Below are 12469 nucleotides of genomic sequence, written 5' to 3'. Positions count from 1 at the left end.
CCACTTGTCTAGCCTTTGTTGTTTAATAAGAGGAGGGTCTGTGCAGCCATGGGTCTTTCTAGCCCACTAAGGGGAAGAAAAGCTAGGGTAGACGAGGCCGTTCTGGGTGTCTCCCTTTGGGAAAGTTCTCCCAACCGAGTGACCTGGGCTAGGGAGCCCCCAAATGACCTGGATTCTGACGGATGCCCCTCCCCACGCCCTTCCACCCCAAAGAAAAAGGAGCTGGAGAACATGGAATCAAGTATACATTTTAAAAATTGTTTAATGAAACATAAACTCCTTTAGAAAAACATTCAGCCAGGTGATAACACCCATAGAAAAAAACACCAATCTTGTGTTTATCTTTTTTAATTTGGCATTTGTTATTTGCATTTATATTAAAGCAAAGTGCATCTTTTCTTTATTTTTCTTGTTTATACACATTGCACAATACATAAATAATGATGCTTATAAAACGTCTTTATATTTACAAGTAATAATATATTTATATATAACATAAAATACATTTTTCTTTAATAAATCTCAGTTTTTTTAGGAGTCCTTTCTCTCAAAGCACTACAATGCTAAATTTCCAATGAGAATGCTTCTCTTGTTCATTTAAACCTTTGTAGTTAGAAAAATAGCTTATGTTAAAGTCTAAACATGCTCATTGAGCTAAGAGCAGTGTCAAAGGATCATACGAGTGTATGAGTCGTAGAAGAAATGAAAGAGTTAGGTGTCAGCCCAGGACGGGGCCTGCTGAGAGTCTCCCTCCCAGGGGTGCACCCCTCGCTGGTCTAACAGCAGAGCTCAACACACAGGCTGGGGAGGGAGGAAAGTGCTGAGCTGGTTTTCTGAGTCCGGGAAAAACCTGATGTAACCAGGGCAGGGGAGAGGCTGGGGGGGCGAGGGGGGGCGCGCACCTGAGAGGGCACTGGGTGAGCAATACTGTGACGGGGCTGCCCTGGCAGCCCTCGGGAAGCCCATCTCAGAGAGATCCAGGAGCAGATGGCCAAAAAAGACAGGACAGTGGCAGGGGCAGGAGGCAGGAGGGTTGGCCGGAGGGTGTTAAGACAAGAATGGCAACGACTGGTTCTGGTCTCTAGCAGGGCTGCTTCTAAGAAGCCAGCGGACAGGCCAGGGTTGCAGTAAGGGAGAGGCGGCCGGGCGTTCCCCCAGGCTGGTGGAAGAGCCTTACTTCTGGCAGCTACTGACACAGCCACCACAGCAGGGCTCGCCCAGGTACTGCCTCTACCCTCTGAGCATGTCCAAAGGGCAAGAGAGACAATGCTTTCCGGAAGAAATACACAAGCACAGGGTCCCCCACCTGACATTCTCTCTCTCTCTCTCTCTCTCTCTCACACACACACACACACACACACACACACACACACACACACACAGAGACCAGCAAGCGAAACAATGACCCCCCCAAGCAGGGATCCTCATTCATACACTGGGTTTGGGGTACTCTGACTTTTGCTTCCCCGTTTCATTTTGGATGTTCTGCCAACCCTACCACTCCTCCTGCCCAAGGGAAAAAAAAAAAAACCCCGACAATTCTTTCCATAAGCTATTTCTCAAAGAACAAAACAAAGCAGAACATAAACAAGAACGACAAGATGGGGTAGAAAAACAACCAAAGAGTCCGCATGAAAAGCAAGCACTCAGGAGGAAAACATTAGCAGCAAAGTAGTTTGGACCGGGCCGGCTCGGCTCGCGCTCCGTCCTCTCCCCACGCGGCTACCGGCTGTTGAAGATGACCTCCAGCCAGCACGGGCAGCTGCTGATGAACTGGCGGGTGTAGCACTGGCCCCAGCCCTTCACGAAGCTGATCTGCACGGTGAAGCCAGTCCACGGCTGCTGCATGAACTCGTGGTCGTTGGGCCGCTGCAGGCTGTACGCCTTCTCGTAGTCAAAAGCCTTGATGGAGAAACCGGGGAACACCTTGTGTACCAACAGCGTCCTGGAGTCCGGGTTGTCCAGTGTGGCTGACTTGATGAAGATGGGGTAACTGCTGCGGTTGTACACCCACACGCCGTCCACTTCCCGCGTCAGCTGGATGCCGCAGCCGATTTTGCTCCGCACTTTCTGCACCAGCTGACTCTTGTTGTCCGAATTGAGCTGTCCGAGGCAAAAGCCATTCCCCTGAGGTAGATCATAGAAGATGTCCAGGGAGGGCTCCTGGACACAGTAGAGCCTCCCCACTCTCGTCTTCTCCTCCCAGTATGCCACCACGCACCAGTGTGACCGATCCCCAGGCTCCAGAAGAAGTTGGGAATCTACAAAACACAACGGTGGACATTGTTGGTGGGGACGGGGACAGGCATTTTCCTTTCCTCCTGGAATCAAGACACACACATGCCACCCCCGAACCACTGTGCCCTCAGGACGGGAGGAGGGGATGTCCGGGCCAGAGGTGCTGCACACCCTCCACCAGCCTACCGGGAACCAGAGACCCTGACCCTGGACCAGTAGGGATCCGGCCACACCCCCAACCTTCAGGACTCGGGACACCAGGCACGTGCCCACCTGGCCGAAGGAGACGCCATCCCACAGAGCTCAGACACCAGGAGGGCCCTGCTGTTCGACCTAGAAAAGGCCTTTATGGACAGCCTGCAACTAGTTTCTCAACTGGATGAAACCTTGAAGGCTAGCTGTTCTGTGGAGCCTCCCTGGTCATCCTCCTGTGAAAACCAGGACCAGGGAGCTTGCTGCTAGAATCCCAGGGGTGACACATCGAGCCGGAGAAGCAGAGCCTCAGACTCCAGGCCCACCCACTCTGTGGTCTCTGAGCTCACCACCCAATTCTGAAATCAGTTTCTTGGTCACAGGGGAGTGTATCTTAGGAAAATAAAACGAAGGTAGTTTGGGGCAAAAACATCTATTTTCCCAACAGAAAAACAACTCTCAGTGTGTCTGTCTGTAGCCACTCTGAACACAAAGGTCGAATTCATGTCAAAATGCCAAATCACAAAACACAGATCAGGGCTGACCCAGACTCCCTTAATGAAGCTCCTGCAGTCCAGACAGATTCCGTGTCTCAAATGGGTACCACCATTCCTGGAGTGCCCTCCACCGCCCTTCCCTGCCCAGAAGCATCTGGACTTGGGGCCCTGCCCCCTGCTTCCACCCTCCCCTGGCAGCCGCACCCAGGCTTTCCTAGACTTTCTTCCTGGGGCCTCAGGGAGACCTGGGTGATTCTGTAAGGTGACTGTCCTACTCGGGCACTTGGAGGTCTTTAAAGGGGGATCCTTATGGATGAAGAGGGAGCCCCAACAGCTGGCGTTCTGACTCCTCCTTAAGCAGGAGCCAGAGGGGCAGGCCTCAGAGTGGGAAACATAAATCTCCCCAGCCCAGCCAGCCAGGCCAAGCTGCAGGAACGCTGTGGTTTGTGGTGGCAGGGCGGAGACCGGAAGTCTTGTATTTGTTAACAAAAATGGGGAAAGGCAAAGGGGGGCAGGGGGAGCCAGGCAGCAGAGAGGCCTCATCCTGCCCTCCCTTGCAACCCTTGTTTCTCACTTTTAGGGGGGCTTGGAGCATGGGGGTGGTCGAGGTGCTTTCTGGTTTGTTTGACCTTTTTGATTTTGAAGCCACTGGGTTAAAAAGGTCTATGGTGATGGGTTATACAGTGTAGTGGCAAAGGCAGAGGAGTGCTGAGGGGCTGGGGGCCCTGCCCTGCTGCCCCAGCAGGCTGGGTAACCCAGTGCAGCTCAGCACACCAACTCCTCCAGCGTTGCAGGCATGTTGGGACCTGGGAGCCAGTCAGCTCCATTAACTTTTTTTTAAGCAGCAGCCAGTCTTGCATGGAGGTGTCCCATGAATAAGCCTGCACAAATGTGCAACTGTGACCCAACAAAAGTGGGAGTCTCCTGCAAACACCCCAACAACTGGCTTTGTCAAATGCCTGCCAGACAGCTACACAAAATGGGGAAGCTGGGGGCTCATTCCTTTCCCTCAGTCTCCGCCCCTCCGAAAATCAACACCAGAAAACTGGCCCGTCAACCCCCCACACCCACACACCCCCACTCGCATCTATAAAGTACAGGCGTGCGCCCATGAGTGTCAGCACACGTATAAGTGTGTGTGTGCGCACACTGGAACATATGGAAAAACAAGAGAGGGACTAGGCTCCAAGCAGAAGGTGACTCATCAGGCATTAACTTGTTTCTGCAGAGTATCCATCAACTGCTAATAAACTCGTGAGCTTTGGCAATCTTTGAACTTTCTTGCCGAGGGAGTTCAGCTCTGAAGGCTACACGGGAGACCCACAACATCCACGTAAATAAGAACACGCTGGCATGCACACGTTTGCTGGGAAGGAGAGAAGTCTGATTCTCGAAGGCACAGGGCGCCTGTCGGGCCCATTTGGGGGAAGAGGGTGTTTTGAAATGTAAGAATCTCTTGCGTATTATCCCAACTGGGGACAACAAACCCAGCCAGGAAAGGAAGACTCGGGGCGTTGCTGGAAGGGACCTTCAGGAGACCCTCAGGGACCCTCACAATACTTTGTATCACAGAGTCTGGCCCCCTGAAACCTGGCACCACTGCAGGGAGGAGGAGGAGGAGCAGGAGGAGCAGTGGGTGGGGTGGGGCCTGGGATCAAGTTGCCCCCATGCCAAGCCCACAGGCAAGGGGTGGGGGCCTAGTCTGCCTGGCGGGCCTCTGGGGGTAGAGGAAGCTGGGGGGAGGGACTGGGGCCTGAGGTCGTGTGGAGGGAGTGGGGGGAAGCGTTCTGGCGGGTTTCTCTTTCATCTGTGCAGCCCGCCAATCCACCCAGCAATTTGCTGCCAGACATCCCCTGGAAAAAGCCTTTGCTGTGGAGGTTAATGGCCCAGCCCAGATAGACAGCAGTGTGTGGGTGTCCCTGTGTTCATGAAGACCCACTTGGTGCCTAATTCGCCGCCACAGGACCCCTGCCCACCCCTCCCCGCCCCTCCAGGCCACCACACTGTCACCCCAAGCCTCCCGGTGCCTGATAACACAGCCCCACAATCCTCGCTGGCCCTAGACTAATTCTGAACACAGAAACGTGCTCTCCAGCAAAACCACAAGCAACAGTGGAAGGCCCCCGTAACAGGTCACGCTTCTGGGGGGCACTACAACATTCAGATTCCCCCTCCTTTGCTCTGAATTACCCCTCATTTGGACTCACTTCTAGGAAGTGCTCAGCACCACCTTCAGAGAAACAGTCCCCAGAATTAGGTTCACAGCCCACGAGTGGCTCCCCACAAAGATCTGTGCAAACGCTGAGCTCCTGGGGGCTCCCAGGACTGGTGGGAGGCTCTCACGCAGACGTCCCCCATATTGGCAGGGCCAGGGAAGAGCCACAGAAGCCCACATTTGCCTTCTCGTGGCTGCTAACACTTAACTAGAGGCAACCCTCGCAGCCCCTCAGTAATTTCCCTCCATTTTATAACCTTTTCAGGTATTTCCAACTACTTCTCCTCCCCCAGCGCGCCTTCAGAAAACTGTACAGGGGCTTGTTTGAAAACTGTATTTGTGCATTTTAAAGCATCCAAAAGAAAAGCTGTGTTGTAAAAAGCCAACTAATCAGATGCCTGCTCACAATTTTTTCTTTTTATTACAGTTTAGGGAATTTTTGGAGCAACCCCAGAAAAATGCTGAATTGGCCTAAAATTCCTTTCAGGTTGTCTCCCACCCCTCCCCTCCCTTCCCCTTTTCCCTTAAAGCATAAAATCTCCCCTTTAAAGGGGAAGGGGGGGGCGGTGGGTGTTGAGGAGAGGAAGGATTTCGCCTGTGTTTGCACTTACATTAGGGAAGACCACTTAACTAGGCGCTCCATGTCGCTCACAAAGAGTTATTTAATTACCCTGGTCATGAATGAACAGACCAGACCCTTCTAGAACACCGGAGGCTCATGAATGAATCTCACGCCCAGGGTGTCTCAAAGGCACAGGGTGACCAGACCTTGAGGCCACATTTTAAGTGAGGAATGTTCCCCTCTTAATATTTTTATTTGAAGGTGTGAGGAAAGGAAGCAAAATGAAGGGAGTGAGGAAGAAAAGACCAAATTCAGGGACTCCACGGTACCATTTTGTTCTCCAGCTTATGAAAGGAACCCTGAATACCCAGCTGGGTTCCGAGACACTAGAGGTCTAGTTATGCCCACACTCAAAGGTGGTGCCAACAGGGACACCGGGGTCCCCAAGATCCTGACCTTTAAGGACAGGGACACACTTGGGCAAGGAAGCCAGTGTTGCAGCTGGCACCCACGGTTCCCTGCACCCCACCATCGGGGCACGTGGGGGCCAGAGTTAAATGGTAGGCAAGAACGGGGGTCTCAACCCACTCTCATCTCTCCAAGGCACTAGGTATGAAGAACTATTTCTCTGCCAAGATTAAACAGCAGGGCAGGCCTGCACGGCCCTCACCAAAGTCCAGCAAAGCAAAAGGCTGAAGATTGGGAATCAGAGGCCAGGGGGGGCCAGGCAGAGGCTGAGAGGGCAACCCAAGGGCACACAGGTAGCCACAGACATTAAACCCAGCAAGCCTGGAATGAAAACATCGCCACGCCTCGCCAGCAGCAGGTCAGGGTACTCCGTCCTCAGTACTCGGGTGCCACCAAGGGTTGCCTCATCCTGTCCTTCATCAGACATCTCAAAGGTTAACAGCACCTGCCAGCCCTGCTCCCCACCCTGGACAGGAAGGACACATGCTGTCCTGAAACCAACAGCTCACTTCAAGGACAAGGAATGAGAGATCGGCAGCCCACTGCCAACCCACTCTACCTATTCTCACCCCCCAACTTGCAACAGACTAGGCCCCCTGGTGGTCTCTTGTGTTCAAGAGGCCAGTGACCTAAAAGTAAAGGAAACACAAAAATTTGCTGAGGGGTCGGGGCTCAGTGAGGGTTCTGGGATAGGCTCTGAGATGCTCTGTTTATAACCTCTACCCAGATCACAGAAGGGTGTGCCAGGGCTCCCTCTGATTCCTAAGGCAGCATGGACAACTCTGGGGTTTAGAGCAAACTACCCACAGGGTAGTTGAAACAAATTCAGAACATTCCCGATTAACCCTCGGTTACCCAGAAAACCCTCAGACCCAACTGGTCCTTTACCAAATGGGCCAGAGAATGAATTCTGGCTGTAGAAGGCCAGAATGGGACTGTTGGGTGTTTTTCATGTCTCTGCAATGCATTAGCTCCACTGGGGTGTCTGGGATGCAGCCTTCTTCAAAGGCCAGGGTGCTTCCTCCGATCCCGGGGGCCAACCAACAGAGGTGCTACGCCCCACACCTCTGCCCTAAGAGCTGATCGACAACGGAGTCAGAAACCCGGGTTCAGATCTACCGCCCATGGAAGCCTGGCAGTGACTTCTGCTCAGTCCATCGGGTCGTTGGGACCATTTGATACAAAAGTGACCAGGGCAGGCTGACAGCTATACCCCAGTTTCTTCTCTTGGGTTCTCAAAATGCTTGGAAAATGCTGAACATGCTTCCCCTTTGCTCCCCCCAGCTCCCAACCTTAAATGGGAGAACAGATCTGGGCAATGCCTATACCTGATAAGCATTTCCTCTACACAGACCCTCTTCTAAAGGGCTCATAAGAACCATAAGAGGTGGGCCTCCCTGGTGGCGCAGCAGTTGAGCGCTGGGTTGCGAAGCTGCCCGCAGCCTCTGTGGCGCCGGTTCAATCCCTGGCTGCTCCCCGGCCACCGGAGGAGGGTCCCACATGGCGTGCAGACCTCTCCTGCCGCCCGCTGCTCCCCTCAGCAGTGTACTTCAGTCCTTCTGCCTGCTCTGCTCCCTGCTCTGGCTCTGGTGAATTCTCTCACCCTCCCGCGCTTCTGACTGTACCCAGTGCTTGTATAAATAAAAATAAATCTTAAAAAAAAAAAAAAAAAAAGAACCATAAGAGGTGGCATGCTGTTATAACCATCCTTATGTCAAAGAAGGGAAACCAAGGCAAACATCACTTCCCAAAGAGCAGAGCTAGGATTCAAGGCCAGAACGTGAGCTGGTGTGAGCTGTGGGTGGGCACCATCTTGGGCCTCTAAAGTCACCAGAACCCAAGCAAGGATTGTCTCCAACTGCCAGAGGGGGAAAGTAAGTGTCCTTCAGAACAAACTTCGGAAATGCTATTCCTACTTCAAGGCTGAGCGTGGGGTTCAGCTCCCTCCCACTGGGAAGCAGGGAGTGAAACAGCTTCTTTGCAAGCAAGCTGTTGTGACCTTGGCCAAGTGGCTAGCCCTCTGAAGGAAGTCTTAGTCTGCTCTGTCCGTAACTACTATGAAGGGCACTGGGACAGAGTGGCCCCATGGGCCCCTTCTGGCTCACAGTGTCTGGCTACACTCTGTGATTCACAAATGTGCCCCATCAGTGCTCAACAACGCTGCTTCCATTTATTTTTACTACCTTCCAGAGAGTAAGAAAATCACTTTGGGGAGCAGGGCACATTTTTGCATTTAATTTGCAATGATAAAACAAAACAAAATCAAAAGGGAGAGGATTCCAAATCCGACTTTGCTGTGTTCATTGCTAAACCTTTTCTTTTCTTTTTTTTTTTTTTTTTTAATTTCAGAGTCACACACTGGCCTCCTCCTACCTTGTCATTCATCTGCACTCAGAAAAAGGTCAGTCCCCAGGACCTGGTCACCATCACATTTCCAACGTTACCCAGGCTTGACGCCCTGAAGTTGCTCACCCATCACCACCCACCTCCTGTGAACTCTCCCAAGCTGACATATTTGGCAGATCCTGCTAGTCTAGAAGATTGATTCGTGACTGTGCCTTACAGACAAATTATGATGAGTAATCAGTTACTAGAGTTAAAATGTATTCCCCTCCTTCTTAAATGGGCCCTATCACTACCTCCCAAAGCCCCTCCAAGTCTAAGTCTGAAGCCCCCAGTCTGGGGGTTCCTCTGCAGAGCAGTATTTTGACATCAGAGGATAATATAATTGAGGGGAGCGCCCGGCAGGGGAGGGAAGCCACACAAATAAAAAGTCTGTCTCGCCAGTCCGGCTGACGCGGCTTCCTGTGCCCCAGCCTTCAGCCATGCAAATTATAGCGTGTACCCGAATGCCTGCCTTCTGAGGAGGCCAGCTCTGCCCGGCTGTGCGAGGCCTCAGAGGAAGGGTGGGGACTCCCAGCCCAGCCAACTCCATTCATAATATTTACAGTAAATGGGCCTCGCTGCCTGTTGTTCCGTGGGCATGGTCCAGCCTCATCCTTTTCCCAAGTTCAAATTTCCAGACTCCTCTAGTCCACTTTGTACCAAAGTCCCCACTGTTACCCCCAAATCACTCAGCAGCAGACTTCAAAAAAGGGATTCACACACTCATCCACACAGAGTCTCCCAGACCTGCCTGCCTGCCCACTGGGTCAGACCCTGGCCACTCCCAGAAGAACAACACTCACCTGGCCTACCCACCTTCTCCCAGGAGGGACACCAGACTTCCTCCAGTTCCGCATGTGGATTCCTAACTGGGAAAGTGCACACGCTCCATACACAAATCTAACAAGAGACTCTTCTCTCACACCACCAAGAAGACCTTCATTATCTTCTCTTTATTGACCACTTTTAAACATGGTTGGTCACATGGTGAAAGCTCAGTAAGGATCTTAGAATTAGAAGGGATGCATTTAAGAAGGCAATTTTCTGGAAGGACACAAACCCCAGAGGTACAGAGTAGTTTTTGTCTGGCTCTGCAGGTCTGGGGGTGGCTCTGCGTGGAGCTGCTTTTGCTGTGAACTACATTTTAATAAAGGCCCCAAGCACACTGACCTCCAGGTCCCTGAAAGGTATTGCAGGACCCAGGCGCAGGCCCTGCCCCAGCCCATCCCCCACCCGGTTCCAACTCCCCTCTAGTTTTTCTAGAGGGGAAGAAAACCATCGGAAGATGTGGAAAAATCCAGTGAGAAACAAAAGTCCTTTTCATCTCTCCCCTCCCCCAGCTCCCCTTGTTCCATAACAATTATGAAAACTGTTGGATGGGATGGCATTTTGAACATTTACTTGCATTCCGGCCAATAAATTCCAAAGCAGGATCTGATGGAAAAGCCTCCCTTCTCCGGGTAGCAGTCCTGGCACCCCGCCTTCCCCTCTCCCCCGACTCCCAGTTCTCATTCCTGCCCTTTCTTTACAACCCAACACCAGGGCCTGGCCAGGCCAGGGCCACACTGTGCTTACAGGGAAAAACAACAGTTCGACAGACTGGAGACAGTGTGCAGACTGGAAAAGTTAATCATTACTTCTGTCTGCCTCCGTAATCTAATCTCTCTGGCTTTGACACACTCGCTGTTCAGCCACCCCAGCCCTTTCACCCCCAAAGCACCCAGGACTTATTATATGAGGCCCCATCTCCACAGCCCTATGGCCTCTAAACTCTGGTGAGGAGGCCAAGCGGAATGAAAGTTTCCCCCACCCTGGCCTGCCATGACCAGGGCCCCCAGAGTCCAACATAAATTGCCGGGTTGCTCTGTGCTGCGTGCCCCACGTTTTGAGGACTCGGGCCTCACATAAATGTGCTCCAATCTGGCTTGTATTATGTGGAGAGCTAGGCTGCCCCTCCTCCACCACCCCCCTTGCCGCACAAGGACAGACTCAGTCACCCCACACTGGCCTCTTCTTCACTCCCCCTGCCCCAGAGCCACCCCCAGCCCACCCAGCCGCATCCAAGAATATGACAGGTAGTGCCCCCACCCTGCGGGTATCTTGCACACACACAGGTAAAGGTGGCCTGCCGGAGGGCAGGTGCCTTGAAAAATCAACACTGAATTTCCACAGGATCCAGCAATCCCACTGCTGAGTGTACACTCCCCCCAACATGACAGAAGAGACTTGAAGATCTTATTTGTACACCCAAGTTCATGGCAGTGTTGTTCACAACAGCCAAAAGGTAGAAGCAACCCAACCGTCATGACAGAACGAATGTAAAAACAAAACCTGTATTCATACACATTTTAAAAGAGGAAATTCTGACGCATACAACATGAGCGAGCCTTGAAGACCTCACGCTACGTAAGCCTGTCCACCAAGGGCCGATACTGGACGACTCTATTTAGATGAAGTACCAGGAACAGTCCAATTCCCAGAGACAGAAGGGAGAGTGGGGTTGTGCCAGGGGCTGGGGAGGGGAAGTGGAGGTTAGTGTGGAGTGGGGCAGTATTTCATTTTGGGAAGTGGAAAAAGTTCTGCAGATGATGGCGGTCGACAGTGGCACCACCACATGGACGGCTAAACGCCGCCGAACCCCACACAGTAAATATGTTTCCAGGACAGCAAATGTTGTGTACAGTTTACCACAAGCGAAAGGAAAAGAAGGCCTCCCACGACCGCCTTTCCTAACGCTCTCCAGCCCATTCCTCAAACCTGCCTTCAGGAACAGAGGGGATTCGGCTACCCCACCACCTCAGCAACAGGGGTCCCATTCCCACACACCCTCAAATCTCAGAACCAAAGATCACAGGCCATCATCAGACGTTCGAGCCTCAGACACTTGGTGACCAAGTCCAACCACGAGTTCTGCAAAGGAGAAAGGGAGGCCCAAGACACAAAAATGGCTCACATGAGGCCACACAGCCAGCTAGGGGCTGCCCCCCTCCCCGAGCCCAGGAAAGCTGGCCAGTCACCAGGGACAGGAACCTGGAGGCATTTTCCCCTCCCTGTCACCCTGCAAGCTGGGGCATTAGGCACAGAGAGATGCAGGGGTCGTGGGGGTTGGGGGGTGGGTAAGGCTTCAACCTTTGCAGACCTTACACTCCTTATCCCCCAGTGGAGTCTTAATAAGGACCCCACCTAGTGGGGTGCACTGTGCACCCAGATCACACAGGGTAAGAACTCAACTCTGGTTTTCCCTCTAGGTTACTGATTAATGAAGGGGAGGGCCCCAGAGGCTACCTGGAGCTAACCAGGTCCCCAGAGCAGTGGTCCGGAGACTTCCTGGCCCCAGAAGTTCACTGGGCCCGATGGGGAAGGAGACATTTTGAACTGTACTAGGTGACGGGAAGCAGTGCAAGGGGGCAGAGGGTGTAGGGGACAGCCGTCGAGCCTCCTGAGTGGCAAGGCAAAGAATCCACTGATAGTACAGTCACATCCAGGAGTTGAAATGCTCGTTTCTGTTGAGACCATCCTGAGTTAGAAAGTGCAAAGACACAAGTACAGAAATGAACCAACCGAGAGCCACACCAGCCACTGGCCTGGTTATCTGAGCTGTCTTCTGTGGGAAAGCCAGGAACTCCCAACTTCGTGAGGAGGAGCTGAGACCAACTCTTCCCTCCCTGCCCTGGTTTCCAGCCCCACGTCAAACCCCCAACCAGCTTTTCCAAGCCTCTTCTGGTAGTGAGCTCTGCAGAGAAGCAGAAGACCTAACTGAATTAGTGGACTCAGAGACCTGGGAATGGGTCCCAGGAGAAGTGGACTGGGGCAGGATGGACATGAAATGAAATACCCTGCCAGGCACCTGGGATTACTACTCCGTGCAAAGCCAGGTGGGACAGGGTCTCACACACGTGGACTGGGACCTTA

General features: G+C 52.6%; 1 protein-coding gene across 2 annotated transcripts in view; it reads right to left on the bottom strand.

The window, feature by feature from the left end:
* Window positions 1-19: 19 nt before the first annotated feature.
* The window catches only part of SMAD7 (SMAD family member 7), a 29315-nt gene continuing 16865 nt past the window's right edge, over window positions 20-12469 (bottom strand). For both annotated transcript variants that reach the window (XM_037508540.2, XM_037508541.2), the window contains exon 4: window positions 20-2261. In XM_037508540.2, the coding sequence (XP_037364437.1) occupies window positions 1723-2261 (539 nt within the window). In that variant the 3' untranslated portion in view covers window positions 20-1722. The remainder of the gene's footprint in view (window positions 2262-12469) is intronic.

Source organism: Talpa occidentalis, unplaced genomic scaffold (genome assembly GCF_014898055.3).
Source record: "Talpa occidentalis isolate TD23 unplaced genomic scaffold, MPIMG_talOcc4v2.1 talOcc4.13, whole genome shotgun sequence".
NCBI classification, from domain to species: Eukaryota; Metazoa; Chordata; class Mammalia; order Eulipotyphla; family Talpidae; genus Talpa; species Talpa occidentalis.
This window is presented reverse-complemented; position numbering and strand designations above follow the sequence as displayed.